The 18,737-nt window shown below is 43.4% G+C and overlaps 1 protein-coding gene across 3 annotated transcripts in view; it reads right to left on the reverse strand.

Annotated features, from left to right (window-relative positions):
* Positions 1 to 7,282: 7,282 nt before the first annotated feature.
* LOC116449427 (monocarboxylate transporter 2-like) overlaps positions 7,283 to 18,737 on the reverse strand; it is a 35,255-nt gene continuing 23,800 nt past the window's right edge. For all 3 annotated transcript variants that reach the window (XM_032120938.1, XM_032120937.1, XM_032120939.1), the window contains 3 exons: positions 18,379 to 18,522; positions 11,692 to 12,567; positions 7,283 to 9,239 (listed from right to left, as the gene is read on the reverse strand). In XM_032120938.1, coding sequence (XP_031976829.1) covers positions 8,947 to 9,239; positions 11,692 to 12,567; positions 18,379 to 18,522 — 1,313 coding nt within the window. In that variant the 3' untranslated portion in view covers positions 7,283 to 8,946. The remainder of the gene's footprint in view (positions 9,240 to 11,691; positions 12,568 to 18,378; positions 18,523 to 18,737) is intronic.

The raw sequence follows: 18,737 nt of genomic DNA on the forward strand, positions 1-18,737 counted from the left end.
AACACAAATGCATGTAGAGGAAGCTTTCCAATTTTGTCTCCTTTCCTGGACCTCCTTGGTTTGGGTTTTTTTGTGGGGTACACACTTCCTCAGACTCCTGCCATGGGGGCACTGTGGAAAGCATGTGTTCAGGGCTCACACCCCAGCATTTCAAAGCAAGCCTGAACACTTTCTGCTGGCTTCAGACCTGTTATTCACATTTTGCCACTGGCTGTCCCTCTCACAGCCCCAGCAGCCAGTCCTGACAGCATTTGCTGCCCTGTGATGAGGAACTGTGTGACAGCCAATGGGTAATAAAAGTCCTGCAGCAAGCTGCTGTCATCTGTATGGATCCTTAGGCTGATTCATGCCTCTCTCTCTGGCAGCATGGGCCTGACACATCCTGTTCTTCCTGGCATTAAGGAGATGTCAGTGAACAGCTTTGCAGCTGGAGGAAGCCACATGTAGAAAATGCCTCTTGCTGAGTCTTGCTCAGGAATCCTCCTCATTCAGCTGCGTTCACAGCTGAGGCATAGGAGAAGGAAAGAATTGCCCTACTTCCACGCTCTTTGGGGCTCTTCCACAGGATGAGTGATTGTTTCCCATGCAAGGTTTGCTTTTCCCCCTGCAGTGCAGGCAGGCAGGACAGGCTGTGCTTCACTTCAAAGGGGGCACCAAAGTGGTTCTTTCCCCTCTGTCCCCCATCCAGGTAAGGCTACTGTACTCCCTCATTTGGAGGCTACAGTGATGGATGGCGCACTTAAAAGCCTTCCTACTTATTTATATACGTATTTATTTAGCTGCTGCACAGCATTGAAGCATTACTTGTTACAGGCTCCTGCTTTCTACATTTTCCAGCTCATATTGAAATCATAATGTCATGACCTGCACTTTAAAGTAGGGTATCTGGGAAGTGCAGATCACAGCCTGTAGACAAGTGTATGACAGTCCCAAGTGTTGCTCTGCAGATGTAGGGGGCACAGAGGCACTGGGACTGCAGGAGCCACCAGCCTAGCAGTGTGGGGCTCATGGATGTGCAGAAAAGCCACAGCTGAAGTGATAATGGGTCATAAAATAAGGACCCAGTGATGTCTCAGCAACAACAGAACGTTGTTAAAGCTACTAGAAAGCTCTAGAAACAACCTGCATAGGTAGGACTGTCTGTCACACATACATACATATATATATATATGCACCTATGATATCTGTTGCAGGCCGTGTCCCTGGTGCTGTGTCCAGCTGTCCAGCAGCTTTGTCCCCTCCTGCACTGCCTCTTTGAACCCAGACTCACACCTCTGCTCACATTATGCAAAGCAGGAGTAAAGGCTGCTGCTCTCAGCAGTGCTCACAAACTGAGTGTGTTGAGGGCAAAGCCCTGCTCTGCTCATGTGCTCACTGTCATTTCTCACAGGTAATGGCTGCTGCTAAATCAGCCCCAAATCGGTTCTCCAAACAGTGCTCAACTGCTTACATGCTTAGAAGTAAACCACGTTTAGCTTCCTTTAATGCTTTTCCATCTCTATTTTTGTGCATTAAGATCAATTTCATGAACTTTCCTGGGTAAGATGATTGCCAACGGCAGGAAGAATGTAGTAAATTAATTATAGATGTGTGTTAAATTACTTTCATTACCACTCTGAGTTCTGGGAGGGAGTTGTGTGAGCAGGATGACTGATGAAACAGTGTTTTTACATATTCCCCTGGTAATGGATATTTTTACTTGCCTGCCAGTGTTGTTTCTCAGCTCAGAGAAGCTGGAATTACACATTTCAGAAAATGGAGGCTCAGTCTAAAATTGAGCTCCAAAGATTGCCAGAAAACCGTGGCTAAGACAGACTGGCTGGAACACAAGCTGTCTATTCAGGGCCTTGGTGATGCACAAAGGTGAACTGAGGGAGGATTCATCCTCTTTACATCAGACACACCCAAATCCAAGGGAGTCACTTGCATTTGGGGCGTTGTTCCTACACACTGACAAAGGCGTAACAGCCAAAACAAAAGTCAACACGAGTGGAAAGTTATTTTCCATATTCACCTTACAACAACCTTGGTGCAGGATATTTTCTAGGGATTAATGGCCAGGCCAGTTTAATGGCTCTCTGCTGAACTTCAGGCTATCAACTTTTCACAGCCTATCATTAATCCCTGGAAAATATCTAGGTTCATACCAGATATGAGTGAAAAATAATACACATGTGGAGGTAAGTCTAGTGTTATATATATTGGGATTGGTGAAGGTAGGTTTTTAATCATGTACTGGCCCTAATTGCTAACTCCAGATGCACTTCAGAATGCAAGTAAATGAGGTACAGCTTAGTTACACTGTAATTACAAAGCAGCTTCACTGCACTTCTATTTATATGGTGTATAATTACTATCTTCTCTGGCTGAAAGCTGAAATTGTAATATCATTATCCCTCATGTTTCATACTGAAATGTGCTACAGAATACTGTATTTTGAAGGATATCTGTAACAGGTAAGTCAGAGGACAAATAACTACTCAGTAAGTTAATTCGATTTATTTCTAGCCACTGCACTCACAGTATTTTTTGATTTAAAAAAAAGTCTAAAGAAATAAGAAATATGAATCAACATACATCATGTCCCAGGTCATGAGCTATGAACAAACTTTATTACACAGTTTGTCCTGCCTGGAAGAGTGGAAAGGGGAGCCCAGACATGGAAAGCAACCTGTGTCCCTTCCTCAGTCCCTGGCTGTGATCTGGGGGTGGGGGTGGTGCTGAAAAGAGCTCCCCTCTCACTTCCCATTGCAACTGGTACCTGGCTGGGATCAAAGATGCACCACCAAAGATGCTTTGAGGATCCCTCCTGACACCAGATTTGAGTGACTCAATCTTTTAACACATCAATCCTGACATCACAGAGGAATGCAGCCCCTGCATCCCAGCCTTCAGCAGGAGGATTTTCCCTTCGATCTGTCAGAGCAATGCTGGATGCGGGTGCATGCACGTGCACACAGGGTAGGGCTATCTCAGAAGTCTGAAGCACATCACAGAGATTTCCCTCCCCACGCTGCCTGTGCAGGAACAGGGCTGTGGAGGTTTCCATTAGACTTGTAGAAGTGCCAAAAAAACCTCCACAGTCTGCTGGGAGAATAATTAGAGTTGGCAAGTTTGCTCAACAAGCACTCCTTATACATAGTATTAATGGGTGATAGGTAGAGTCTGTGGTTTTTTCACTTAATAATGCATGGAACTTCCTAGATATTCTAAGGATCTCTCTGTGGAGTTGTGCTTTGTGATCAGACGCATAACTAATGGTCGCGACTGATTACATACTGATTAAAACTACTTAAGAATCTCATCTGTCCCGGAAGGGAATGCCAGGCTTTGCAGCAGGGGGCAAGTGCTTGTCCCTATTTCATTTCAATTGTAACCATTCATCTGATTTGCACATCGAACAGGATCCAGGATTCATAAGGAATCTGATGTGCCAGGATTAGACCTTGAAGCTGATATCTTTGGTGGATGAATATATTCCCCTTCTTGGAAGCCAATGGATTTGACCAGGAAAGTGTAGAAGCACATTCTTGTTTGGTGCCTATCCCAAACAACAGTGTTCCCACAGGAGGTGGGAATTTCTTCTTCTGACACATTTTGGTGGGATACCTTTGCACCCAGCAGACAGAAGTCTGAAAAACTCTGGAGAGCCTATGGAAAGCCTATGTTTCTATGCGTCTCTCTTTCCATGCATTTAGTCTGGTGTGAAAAATGAAAAATTATGGGCTGGGGAGCTGGAGCATGGGCTGGACCACTCAGAGATGATGAGGGTGTAATGGTGGGCAGTACAAACTGAGGTGTGTAGACCATTAGACTGTCAGATACTCTGTCTGAAGTAGATCCAGACTTTGACTCCTAAGGCCAAAGTGCAGGACTCTGTCCTGTGCGTGCATTGAGGGACATCCCTGTCCTTTCCAGCGTAAGATACATTGGCAATAGATCTATTTCCTTCTTAACCCTCCTAAAATCTTCTGGGCATGTATGCCTTGATAGGTGAGACTAACACAGACCTGTGTTCACCAAAAGGCTTTGAACTCTATGCTGGCCTGTTGGGATTGCCTCCAGCCTTTCCCCCAGTGTGGGCTGGGAAACACAAACTCCGCCACCTGCAAGCCTCTAGTGTGACATTAATAAGCCTTTGCAGAGGAGCAGTGCTGGACACGCAGTCTCTGAATGATCTCCAGAGGTCCTTTCCAATTTCAACCATCCTGTGACTGTGTGTGTGATTCTGTGATAGCTGACACAGACAGCCTTGGGCACCAAGTATCTGTCACTGACTTACCTGTGAAATCAGAGAAATCAAAATGTGAATGCATCTTTTGAACACTGGGAGGGACTGTTATATCTGGAGGCTACAAACCTGGGTGTCCATGCCAGACTCTCTGTGAATTGCATGGTCCCTGCATGGTGCTGCTCCTCTGAAGCTGTCTCTGTCTGACTTGTGCTGTAACAAGCTTCTTAGGCTGTCCAGCAAATTGCATCTTGAAGAGCTGACTAAAATATGATCTATAACTCTTAAATGACTTTGTAGTGCTTCAGAAATGTTGGAATAGGGGGAAAACATACTGTTAAAAAGTATGAAAACTGAACGTTATAACAGCCAAGTGCTGTGTAAAGTTAGTACAGCTGAATAAGGGCGTTTAAAAAGACTGAGGAGAGGGAGGTCATTAGAGGAAGCATTTGCAGTCCAAAATCATCAGTAATACTAAAGTTGAAGACATGTAGAGTACATTTCAGAAAGTAATAACATATAAACAAACAAATACTAAAAAAAATACAGATAGTTTTTAACTACTGTCCAAATTTATGCCTTTTTAGAGGGAGGGTACATATAATTTTCCCGTTATATAGACATCCTCTCTAACAGTTTGATTGATGGGCTAAGGGCTTGGATATCTCAAGCCATGTGGGACTGTGTTTGTTTGAGCCTTTAGACACCTGCACTGTCAAACATGGGGAGCTTCAGCCTCTGCAGAAGGTGCAGCACAAATGTTGTCACAGGGTCACACCTTGACCAGTGCAGGGCTCTGCAGGACTAAGGGTTGTAGAGTGTATCAAAGGGAATTTTGTGATGCTGCTACTGGTGATAGCAGGTTCTTGAGAAGACCCCATTTACCCAGGGATGTTCATTTTTCTGGTGTCAGGATGTAAATGAACCTCTTTCCAAGTCCAAGCTAAAGCACAGCAATACTTTAGTGAGTGTCAGAGCAGACAGCAAATCAAATCTGTGTTTCTGAGCTGCGCTGCCATTGTGGCAAGCTTTGCTGACAGTTATGAATGTCACTCATCAAAACGCCCTCACACAGTTCTGATAAGTCTAAATAACACTATTTTATAGACAATGTCACTGTCACTGCAGAGGGCATGACAGTCATCTTTTAAATTCCTTCCAGATGTAATCTGAATGCACCTGTATTGTCTACGAGGCGTTTTCTGAACGCAGCCAAATAAATTTGGTGTCAGCTGCCATGGGAACTGTCCTTCTGGATAATCTCCTGTGTCACCTAAAATGATTGCATATTTCAAACATATAGGTTGGCACTTCATTTGTTTGTTTGCTTGCTTACTAATTTTTAACACAGTTACTACCAAGTTGCCTCTACTCATCCGTGGTTCCGGACTTCTCAAGTCTCCTTGCACTTTCTAGACATGCTTCATTCTTTCTATTTAAATGATGCTTTTTGTGTGGGGCAAAGCAGCACCTGGCCCAAGGTGTGATGGCAGAAAATGTCCCATTCTAGTAGCATGACACTCCATCGTGGCAGAGTCACTGCTCTAACATGCTTTTAAAAATGGAGGGAGGAAGGTGTACAAATTTTGCCACACCAAAGTAGTGAAATATTTGAATTCTACCTCCATGCCTTTGAATTTGGAAAGCTAGATATGGGAAGGGTAAAAGTGAGGGGAACTGTAAATAGAAAACAAGCTCATGGGATAAATCTAAATCCAATCCTTGGTACTTGTCACACCTCCCCATCAAACACCACTCTGTTGGCTTCTTTTGAGGTTGTTGGGAATGATGGTTCAGCATCCAAATCAGGCTCTTGATGAAGTTCAAGCAGCCCTGGAAACAATGGGCAATAGCTTGTAATAAGGTCACAAGCTAATGAAATATGAAAAAAAAGTCTTGTAACTGCACTCCAAAGAAAGTGTTTGCAATCATCCCAGCACATCTGATATCCCAAATATCCCCCACGTGCCTAGTACGCATATTTATGGCACAACACTCGCACCTTTTGACTTGTTTACACAGGTGCTTTCCAAACCTAAGCAAATATGAATATTGTGTTCAATTTGCCACAGAAATCACTAAATTAGATGCACAGGCAGCTTCTACTCCGTCACAAGAGCTTTTTGTAATGGTTATTTCATATTGCACTAGTCCTTTTCAATAACTAAAAATGTTCTTAGAAAAGTTTGAGAGCTTTCCAAGAAAGGATTACAGCTTGAGTCTGCAAGGTGTTGCATTCATGGGATTTGAGTCAATGAAGCATTTCTAGGGCTACTCACAGGCTTATAAGTACGGAGTTATTTGGCATTGCTTTGCTGCAGTGATTAGTGGGATGTCATGATCAGGGTGTAGGGTGGCAGGAGGAACAGGTAACAGGGAAGAGTCAGGCCACCCACCACTGAAAACCGGCCATAACCACCAAAATTGTCTTAAAATAGTCGGCTTCCTACCTGACAGAAATAATGCCATAATTTCAAAGGCAGTATAAGTTTCTTTGACAGGAGGGTGATTAGGTTAAATGAAGTAGCTGCTTCATGTTAGAAGAATTCTGAAGCTTTAAAGATCTACTTACCCAATGAAACATTTTTTGCCCTCGGGGGCAGTTTAACAAAGGCATCTTTCCAGGAGGATTTTCACAGACAGCTGAACAGAATGACTTTTTATTAAAATTTTTATCTGTATTAACAAAGTTTTATGACTTAAAAAGCTTGCTTGGGGTTTCTGAGAGGCAAGGAGCCTGAGTATCAGCTCCTGCTGTAAGGACAGCTGGGGATCTGGGTCATTGCACTGAGGATTAATTGATACAACCTGGTGGAAAGGTATGAAAATAATCTTGTAAGGTCCTTGCCAGGTCATTCTGCACTGCTTTTAGACAACTGGAGGTGTGAGTCAGGCTGGCCCAGACCACCGAGGATGTCAAAAGAATCCAAATCAACAAGAACATGAGGTTGTGACCAAGAGTTGTGCGACCATGTGCATGGAGCCAGGACTGGAAACTCTCTGAGGATAAACTCCTTACTGAATCAAAAGGCTGCATTACACACACAGGCAAATGTTAACTCATTTAATTTTTTAAAATAGTTTTATTAAGTATATGACAGCTTCCAGAAGGCATATTGGAAAATATTCATGACCTTCTATTAATGCCTTTTTTAATGAAATATGACATAGATATTTGACAGAAATAAAGGGTATTAAAAACAAGCACTGAAAGCCTAATTATTTCATATAGATTTTGGTTTTTTCAGACAAAATAGAAGTTACAACATTAGGCTAAAATTTAAGTCCTACTGAAGTCAAAGACCACTATTCAAAGAAAGAAAAGAATTCACAGAAAAGGTTTTGTACAAGAAGATATGAATTATCCAATTTTAAGAGTACAGTGTATTATGGAAATATTTTTACAAGCCTTTCTTCATATTGTGTACACAAGTGACAAGAAAATACAGTTCTTCAAAGACAAAACCATGAAAAAAAATGATCTGATCACATATGAGTAACGTTGAAGCAAAGAAAAAGGAGAACTAACCTTTGGACTAGTTTTAGATTTGGATTTGGGTGATCTGCCGGAAAAGTCCTTGTTTTCATCTAATCAAATCAATGAAATTCCTCAAAAGTTTGATGGTTCAACTGCATGATGTCATGCTCAGCATCCATGGCTCTTGGGCAACAGCTGCTTGGTATAAAATACATCAGAGTGCAGATCTTCCCAGCTCAAAATCATCAGCACAGGATGAAAGCCTCCTAAGCGCTCTCAGCTCCACCTCCATCACCGACCTGGGCAAACTTTACTTAATGCAACAGGACAGCATGAGGCCAGCAGGTATTGCAGTGCCAGCACCAGGGAGGTGCCTACTCCAGCCCAAACAAGGGGGAAGCAGCTGGGTTTGGATTCCCTCCAGGATGGATGCAACTTAAGCAGGTTAAAAAAATATGGCACAAGGTCCCAGCTCTGAGACAGTGTTCAAAATCACTAATCCTGAGTAGTATGAGGCACACAGCGAGCAGACTGCGCTGCAGAGTGGGCTGTGGTTTAATGCACTGCTATCCATGGTATTCCCTATTTTCTAGCAAGGGGATACCTGTGCTCAGCAAGGCTTTTAGGCATCTAACTCAGGGCAGTGGATTCCATTTCAGTTCTGCCACACCTAAGCTTTGTCCACTGATGCTATGACGCCCAAAGCTCCTCTGTGCTCCAGTTCTTCATTTGTACAATTAATTAATAGTGGCAACACTTACTGTCTCACCAGGGTGTTGTAAAGAAAAAGCTCACTAGAAATGACTCAGAAATTGGATAATAAGGACTTTGTAACCTCCTAAGGAAAATTTAAATTTGCACTGTTCGAATGTAGATCAACGGTTAAGCTTAAGACTAAATTTCTGCCCCGTGCACACAAAGCGCCTGAAGAAGGACTCCTGTATCATGTTGTCCTTGTGCTGGCTGCCTGCAAAAAATCATCTTTCCCTTTTCTCTGGGGAATGGGAAATATCTAAAGGAAAATCTTGCAGGAGCTTTGGTATGCAAGTGGATACTGCAGTGTCCCAGCAGTTTATAAGAACCAGGACTTGTTTCTGTTCTAGTCTTCTCCTACAACAAAGAAGAGGATGCACATGACAGAGAATAGAGTAAAATTTAAAAACCTAGTGTGATTTCACAGCTGGTGCTCACTTGAGCAACCCAGAAGTCATTTTCCATTTAGCCCCTGAGAACAGGTTTAAACTTCTTTTGTGCCATTCATTTCCTTCTTTACTCCTTCTCCCTCTTCTCTCAAAGGTTCCAGCTCAGGCTCATCCTGTGTGGAGTCCTTACTCCAGTTTTTTCTGCCTTCATTTTCTGTCCTTACAGATTTAGGATCCTCTTCTTTTGTCTTTCTTTCCTTCTCCTCCTTGGCAAGCATACGATAATTATAATAATTCATAATGAACAGAAATGTTCCTGCCAGGACCATCACAGCTCCACATTTAATGAACATATATTTATAGTCCCCAAAGGTATCAATAAGAATTCCTGTAAAATATATATTTAAAAAAAAAAAAAAAAGGAAATTTAGAGATAAAGGCAAGGATATTGTGTTTTCAGATCCTATATATAAAGGAACATCCTTGTGGCTTTAGGATAAGACATTCTCTGAACTTCTGATCTCTTCCACAAACACCCTGAGCCTGCAAATACTGAACATGTGTTGCACTATACAGCCTGTGGGTAGTTGACATTGGTACAGGTAATGATAATTTGCACAGTTCAGTAGAAGGGGACAGAACCTACACTGCTAAGTCTGGACTTTTAAAGCACACCTATGTTTTCCATGCTGAACTATTCCTCTGATCACAGAGCCTGCAGGCAGCCTTTCCACTGACTCCAGTGATCAACTACAAGGAAGTCCATTTGGCTTGGCAGTCAAATAGTGGCAGCTTTTGGGACGACTTTCATGAAAAGGCACCTGCCCACTGGGTCTTGTCTCAGGCTCTTGGCAGAGACCCTCTGATTTATTCCACCACGGGTCACTCACCAGCATTAGAAGGAACCCAGCTTTTGGTCACAGCTGCCCTTTCTGCATTTACACTCATGATCTTAAGTGGAAAGGGCACAGCGTGAAACTGGAAAACATTAGTTCCAGGAAAAGCAAAGATGATGCTGTCAATGTCAGATAATTTCAATGCCAAGACAAATGTGACAGGTTCCTCTCAAAGGTTAATGCCTCTGCTACGGAGTTACAGAGTAATTGAAGGGAGGCGGCTTAATTGAAATGTCACCGTTCTCCATTATGTCAAAATGTAATGCAAATCTTATTGGGATTATGATCCTGAGCATTAATTCCCATTTACTGGGCAACACAGACCATTCTTAACATTCCAAATCCTAATTAAAGTAAGACCCACTCCTAACCTGGCCTTCACAGTACAGACAATCTTCCCTGAAACTGGCCCATCATCCATTAGCTCTCTGACTTTTTGGAATATGTTCTCCTCCTCAGAAAGAGGGACCTTTAATTACTTCCTGATTGACCCTTAATGTTGAAAAGCTGATGATTAATTATCCCACTGCACTAACAAGGGCTTTTATGGTCACCAAATGTATCTCCTGATCACAAAAATAATAATTTTTAACTGGTTTTGGACAGTGTTTTTTCCTGAATCATCCCTAGCTGACTTGGTACACCATTTTCAATGCACTGTGTTTTTCATGCTGCTGGTGAAACATCAACCAAATGCTAATTGCAACAATTTTTCCTTTTCTGCTCATCAGGATGACCTAGAGGTCTCCTAAATAGTTTGCAATGAGAGTTTTAATGAGTAGAGTATTGGAAAATTCAACAGTAGGATAGTCTTGCCTCTTTTCCTTTGAGAATAAGATAAAGTCATAAAACACACTGGGAACAATTTACTTAGTTCATTAAAGCAGAACCCTGCAGTAGGTTATTAAAATGCCAAAGAACCAATAAATTTGCTGCTTATTAAAGTGGTGGGGAAACCCTACAAAACTAATACTACTGATTATTACACAGAACTGTTTTAGCCTCATTAGCAATCTCTGGTCATTAACTTAATCTCCCACACAGAAAATTATATAATTCAGAAAATGGTCATTTTAAAACTGTATTTTCTTTTGTTTGTCATTAATTAAATAATGAATCTCTAAGACAGCAAGAGGGTACAGCTGCTTCTGTCACACTGTATGAGCTACATAGTAATATGAAGAATTAAACAGCTCTGCAGGATGTGTCATATGGAGCATTAGCCAGATCTCAGTTTTGAATCCAGGAAAAGGGTTCAAACTGCAAAAAGAGCACATGCTATAGAGGGAATACTAAGGCTGTTAAATCACAGGAGATCACTGCCCTTACTTATCTTTAGATGACTGAAAGTCCTCCTGGAGACTCAATACTGTCCACATGGACCTTTGTGGGCTCTGCCTTTTGATATTTCGAACCATGCCATCCCAAATAAATATTTCTTAAATTATTTTTAGAACAGACTTAAATCTTTCAGCTGCACTAAGATGACTGAAATTCCTAAATGGTGTACTCAGAGCCTTAGAGACAAACAGCAAGGTTTGAGTCAACAAGAGGCTTTCATAGAACTGCTGTGTTATACTTAAATTGTGGTGGACTCCAGCCTTTTGCAAAAGGAGGAATCTCCAGGAGGAGTTGTCTGAAGTGCAAGGTTCTTGGTGTTGTAGGAAGTCCCACTCTGCAAGTTTAGTTCAAGTGTTTGAAGGGATCCAGGATTAAAAGATGACCCTCCAAGACTGACTTCAACTGCAGGAATACACAGAAAGGAGGAAAGAGGAAATGCTGGAGAAGACATCAAGGACATCCTTTCCTGTCCAGTCACTAGTGGAAAAATAATGATTGGGAGGCAGAGAAAACACATTTAGAATAATTTCCTGCAAACTGTGCTTGCAAAAGTCTAAATTCAAGTGACAGCACAGTGGCAGCAGAGGAGGAAAACACACTCACCTCCAATAGGTGGTCCCAGCAGTATCGTGCAGCACTCGGCGATGGTGACGAGGCCGACAGCGCTCGTGAACCGGGCAGCTCCCACCAGGTCCATCAGCGTCTCAAAGAGCATGGCACACACCATGCCAAAGGCCAAGCCAAAGAAGCTGGAGTACACCACGAGCCCTGTGTAGCTGGAGGCCAGCGGGCACAGGAGGTGGCAGGCACCATTGAAAGCAATGGCGAAGCTGAAGAAGTACTGAATCCGTGGCCTCACCCACTTGCTGTTGGCAACGATGCCGGTGGCGGGGCGAGCAACCATATCCACAATAGCAAGGATGGAAAGGAGGAAAGCGGCTGAATATTCATCGATGCCAGTGTGCTTTGCATAGGGTGCCAGGAAAACGATGGGGGCAAAGAATCCCAGGAACATGAGCACATTTCCGATCAGGTAAATCAAGAACCCTCGGTGTTTAAAGAGGGAAAAATCAAGGTACTGGTTGACTTTTTCAAAGCAGTCCTTTTCTCCTTCATCTTCTGTTTTGTTCTCCATGGGGACGTTCAGGGCACTACTCACTTCCTTGCCATCTTGAGTGATCTTTCCTTTCAGAGCATCTTTCCCTTCCTCAGTCACCTGGGTTTTGACCAGTGCTGTACCTGCCCCGATGGGTCTGAAGAGAGCTCCTGCCACACAGCAGTTCAATAAAATTGCCCCAAGAATTAAAAAGCTGCCCCTCCAGCCAAAATTGTCAAAAAGGAATTGGTTTAAAGGTGCCAGGGTGCAAAGCATCACAGGGCTCCCTGCCATAGCAAGGCCATTCGCAACGGGTCTTCTCTTCAAGAAGTATTTCCCTATGATTATCACTGATGGCTGAAGGTTGAGAGCAAGGCCAAATCCTGGAAAAAGGTCAGATAAACAAAGGAAGATTTGACACCCATTTCTCCTCAGCTCATTGTTTAAGGAAATTCACAGGCAATTGGTTCACCAGTGGCTCTTCAATGCAATAATCTGGGTACAAATGTTGCTCTACTGGATGCGGGCTTCGGTGGATCGGTGCCGTGTTTGTCCCTGCCGGTCCCTCGTGGCTCCCAGCACCCACGCGTGCACCCATCTCACCCTCGCAGGTGGTCACAAACAGCCGCTCACAGCCACAGTCTGGGCACGAACCGGAGACACAGAGCCGAGAGGGGCTCTCTGCCTGCGATTCCGAGGCGTTTAATGGCAACACCCCAATGGGAACAGAGGCAAGAACACAAAACCAAAAGCTCCCAAAGGCGGGCAGAGCATCCAAAACCAATGGTCTGAGGGCTCGGGGGCAGAGGCAAGGCTGAGTGACATTACAGGGGCCAATGGGAAAAGGGATGGGAGGGGGAGAGGGCCAGTGACCAGCAGAGTCTAGACAAAGGGAGAACTTTCTAGCACAGTGTTGTAGGGAGAGATCACTTTTAGGGTAACTTGGGGGGTGTAAAGTGGACTTAGGCACCGCAACATCGCTCAGGGTGTCTCTGAGTTCTGGCTGTCACATTTGGGTAACCAGACTCCAGAAAAACTCTTTCAGTCAGAGAATGCCCCTTCATTTTGCACTGCAAATCTCTTGGGTGGCAAAACTAGCACCAAGAGTTTGCTTCAGAGTGAACCCAAACTATTCCCTCATGGAATGCTGGTGGGTTCTGTCCAGATGCAGCAGCCTTGCTGGGGGAGAGGATGGTTCTATTTTTAAAAAACGGCAACTCCCAGTTCCAGGAAGGTTGTTTTGGCTTGGCCAGTGCCAACCAACAAAGTACATCCATCAAGGGCTGGCCTTCCCTTCCATGGGCACCCAACTCTGCTGCCGGGCAGCCAGACCTGCACAGAAAATAACATCACCCTCCTCAGCCATGACTGATTTGGTGCTGTGAGCAATTCAGGTCTGATGCAAAAGATTAAGAGGTCTGCAAGTACACAGCAAAACCTCTACTGAGGATGCTAATTACATGGGACCCTAGAGTGTTTCTTTTAATTAGAATTTATTTTTATTGCATTTAGATATATAAATGCCATTTTAAATCTGTATTGCTAATTCAATTGGCTAATTCAATTCCACCTTCTCCTGCACAGGTGGAATCTGAAGGCAGAGATACCAAATGCTGTGATGGTCTCAATTTTCTATGTTTGAGAGCACTGCCATATAGAACCATAGAATCACAGAATCAGTAAAGCTGGGAAAGACCCCTAAGACCACAGAGTCCAACCTTTGATCAATCATCACCTTATCAACTAGACCAGAGCACTGAGTGCCACATCTAGTTTTTTCTTGAACACTTCCAAGGATGGTGAATCCACCGCCTCCCTGGGCAGCCCATTCCAATGTTTAACCACCTTTTCAGTGAAAAATTTCTTCCTGATGTCCAACAATTCTTCCTGATGCCCAACATCAACAATCAATAATCAAACATCAATAACATTTTCAAGCATTTCTTTGACATGCAGTATTTTCACAAAAAGTTAATTTTTCAGAACTCCATCAAAATGGCATTTAAAAGTCATGCCACATATTTTCCACTCCATCATCCAGGAAAGAATGAGCCACATTAGAACAAAGCAGAAATGTAATCCTTGAAGTGATTATATTAGAGAACATGAATCCTGAAAATAGGGTCATGCAGATTTTTTCTTGTTCATTAGTCGATATAATTAGTTTGTTTAACTGTGCAGTACATAATCAGGCATATTGCTTTACAGAAGAGAATTTACAAAGGTCAAGGTCCTCAAAATTAATTAAGGAGCACTATCATTAGTCACTGATAGAGTAGAATCCAACTGATGCAGCAGGATCCAGCTGATGCTGGATAGCTTCATTTTAAATGGGTTTACAAAATTATGATTTTTGCCAAGTCTAAATTTTTTTTATTACTTTGAAGTTTACAACATTAAAAATAAATTGAAATGGCAACATATTAAAATAAATCTGGATACAAAACATTCTCAGCATGAACTTTTTTAGATAGTCCATATATTGGGCAGGGCACATCTTTGGGAAGTGCAGCCTGCTTATAATGCATATAAGGCCAAATTCAGCATGACCTGGGAACCACAGAGGAAAACCACAGCCCTGGTTAGAGAACACCCTTGGACAGTGCTGAAATACAGAAATGCATCTTCTTTCACCTGAGAAGATGCAGCACAGCAGGTGAGAGTTCGCATTAACTCCCCACTTCCCAGGCTGGTCAGGAAGGGCAGAAATTGAACCATCATTTCTACAGAGTCATTTTTGGTAGGAACACACCACATGTCTTCCAAAGGAGGAAAATCAGACTGGATGCCAGCTACCCACTTAAACAATAATCAACTCAAATTTTTTATTATGTGAACATTAATTTGCCAGTCAGACAAATCTAATTTAATATTACCTCATGCTCTTCCCATTAATTAAATTTGGAGAGTTTCAAATTGAATAACTGGAATTTCAATTTACTTTAAGCTTTTGGCTGACTTTAGTAGGAAATATTTACGTCCATTTTATTGCAGTTTTCAGAAACTACAGCAGCTTTTCCATAGCTGGAATTGTTACTCAATAACCACATTTTCTCCCCAGGGATACGACAGAGAGGTCTGTCAGTGGTGTTGCAAGAACAGAAGCAAACCTGTGCCAGAGGGAGTGTCCTTTCCTGTATTAAATACATCTCACTCATATTAGGAGGAAATAAGTGGTGCTACAGGACTCAGCTGTCTAGTTATTGATCTTGTTCTTACTTTATTAGTAAGGAACAATCTGACCAGGTATTTCAGAGCTCAACATTTACAGCCATGGCAAAGACTCTACTCTCATTAGTCCATATGCCTCACCCAAGATCCCATTTTATTTCATGGCAGTCTAATTGGTGCAGATTGAACTAAACTCTGGCCAGTCATTACAACCTTGCAATTTGCTTTGGAATTTGCTGTTTCTACCTCAGACTTCAGAAAAGGTTGCATGTTGAAGCAGCTATTTAATGCATTCAGGCTGGCATCTGTCCAGGTGGACAGCTTGGAAACCCCATTTCTTTTTCTAAGCGCTGTAGGGAAACAAATGGGAAGAGGCTGTGGGGTTTCCAGTGCATGCAAGGTGCCTTGTGCAGCCTGGAATGCCATCAAGGACAGAGCTGCCTCCACCAGCAGAGCCTGGTTCCTGCTCTGCATGCAAATGGAAACAGGCATAATCAAGTCAGGAACTGAGATTGCTGTGTCTAATCCCTCCACTGCAAACAGATACTTCCTGCTCTGCTCCTCTGAAGAGATTTCTACTAATATGCCAAAGGCACAGGACTGTAGCAGACATCTCCTGGTACCAAGACCTTGTTTTTACCTCCATCCTTGTGATTTACATGAACACAGACTTTTACATCAGTCTGTTTTCTTTCCAGGCTAGTAGGAAGGAGGCTAGAAAGAGTGTGATGTTCACAGATTGCTTTACAGTTGCTGCAAATGCCCTTTACAAAAGCCTCTCTCCTCATGCAGCAGCGCTGCCACAGCCGCAGCATCGTAATTGTCCTTGAACGGTTCCATGTTAGGCCTGACCAGCAAAAATACTTCAAGCTTAATTAGACACATCAAGCATGTTAGCAGGCTTACAAGCATCTTCTCTTCTCTGTCAAGTTAATATTCCCTGCCCAGCACACACCCTGTGCCTGGAGATGATGGGTTATCAGCCAACACCTCATCTGCACAGCTGCCCTTGTTCAGCAAGCAGGAGGAAAGGATGCACATAACAAAAGATGTCCTCTGCTCAGAGGAAACAACACAGCATTGCAGAGAAAGAGATGTGGGAGTTTTAGCCCTGTACCTTGGGACTGGCATGAGGGTCACCTGTGTGCACTGAGCACTGCCCACACTATCAGCTCTCTGAAGTGGGTGATGGAGTAGACTTGCAAACACATTCAGGGGCAAGCAAGAGCAAGGTCTTTATCAATCCTAGGTCCATTAGGGTTACGCACAGAATTCCCTCCTGTCATGTTTTTAGCCAAGTGCTTTAGAACATAGAAGCCGGTGCCTTTCTACAGCCCTGTTTCTTGCCTGAGTCCTGCTCACCAAAATGCATGGAATATTTTTTGCAAAGGACTTATGGTTTCCATGTGCTAATCCAACATTAGTCAACTTAGAATAACAGAATGGCTTGGGTTGGAAGGGACCTTAAAACCCATCCCATTCCAACTCCCTTGCCATGGGCAGGGACACCTTCCACTAGACCAGGTTGCTCCAAGCCCCGTCCAACCTGGCTTTGGACACTTCCAGGGATGGGGAAGCTACAGCTTCTCTCTCTGCAAACTGTCCCAGGGCCTCACTACCCTCACAATAAAGAATTTTTTCCTAGTATCTAATCTAAACTGCCCTCTGTCAGTTTAAAGTCATTCCCCCTTGCCTTCCTATTTGTTTAGCAGAAAATGATGCAAGCTCATGCATTAATAAATATTGGGAGACATTGGTTATTTTTATTTCCCATCACTTTGTTTCTGGAGTCTCTTTCAAGGAATCTGCAAGATTTATCCATCGAATAATAACACAGCTTCATTTAATTACAGTGACAGTCCTTAGGAAGAGTAAGGTTTAAGAGAGGGAGTCCTACACGGGGATTTATTCACTACTCTAGATTCAATAAAGTAATATTGATATAGAAGAACAGGGTGACAAACTTTCTGTCCCAATTTACTTGCTAGTGGCTGGTTTTATTGATTTTAAATGTTGAGCTCACATTTTTACATTCAGAAAGCAGCAACACTTAATGCATCTGAGGAGAGATTGGGAACATTCATTAAACTATACACCTGGCAACCTCAAAAGCCAATTTTGAACTCATTGTGTCATGTTTTCAAGCAGATGTCCTAGCCGCACTGGAAGAAACTTTCGCTGAACTTTATCCAAAATAATAAAACAAAAATACTTACAATTAAGCATCTATAGTCACACAGGTGGAGAGCTCTAATCCATCTACCTCTAAAAGCAATAACCTGGCACCTGCAGGCTTTAAAGACACTGGACTGAGCCTATGCCTTATCCCATTTGAATTTCCAATATAGAATTTCATATTTCAATATAGGCAATTCCAACTGGAACTTCAAGAAGGAAATACAGTCGGTTTTTTCACAACAGGGAGATTGTTGCCTGTTTCAGACTACTCCAGCAGTTCTTATCTTCACATAAAGGATCTCCTCACCTTACAAGCTGGCAAAGGGCAAGTAAACTAAAGCAAACCGCTGAAATCTCATTTCATGTATCTCACAGAGGAAAGATAACACACAGTAAAATAGGAACATGGGTGCTTTCTTTATAGCCACACCTGTACCCAGAAGGACATGCCTTGCCCAGGGCAGACCACCCTCAACCTGGGTTCGCTGCAGGGGGAGCTGAGGGCACTGATGGTCACCAGGGGGACACCCCATCGTCCCCAGCACCCTGGCCCACAGCACTCAGCTGCAGAGAGTACAGACCTGCCTGGATCCCACACAAGATGTCCAGGCAGGAACATGGCACAGAGCAGGGAATGTGCTCTTTGCTAAAATTCATCTGGAGCATTGATAAGGAGGGCCCCTGTCCCACCAGCTTTTTACCTCACCAGATTTTTATCTCAAGCTTTTTATCTCACCAGCTTCCCATTGTGTTTGTGTTGGTCCTCACATTGCCCAGGTGTGGAAATCCCAAGCCATCAGGAGGGAGCCTCACATGTGGAGGGGAAGGAGATGCTTTGTTCTCACCTGTGATGAAGCCCACGCAGATGTAGAGCTGCAGGATGCTGGTGCAGAAGGCGGCTGAGATCATCCCCACACCACACAAGAGGCCCCCGAACATGACCACGGGGCGGCTGCCATAGCGGTTCACTAAAATGCTGCTGATGGGACCTGGGGAAAGAGGGCAAAAGGGACCTTGAGGTCATATCTTCTGACAGAAGGGCATGTTTGACACAAAGCAGGTAAAACTCTGCAATATCAATGGCCCTGAGTGCTGCTGACAGCTTCTAGGGTGAGTTCAGGAAGAAAATGCGAAAGCAGAGATGAACCACATGGAGATGGCAGCATGTCCAATGCAACAGGTGACAGCTCCTGCCCCCAGGACT

Source organism: Corvus moneduloides, chromosome 11, assembly GCF_009650955.1.
Source record: "Corvus moneduloides isolate bCorMon1 chromosome 11, bCorMon1.pri, whole genome shotgun sequence".
Lineage (NCBI taxonomy): Eukaryota > Metazoa > Chordata > Aves > Passeriformes > Corvidae > Corvus > Corvus moneduloides.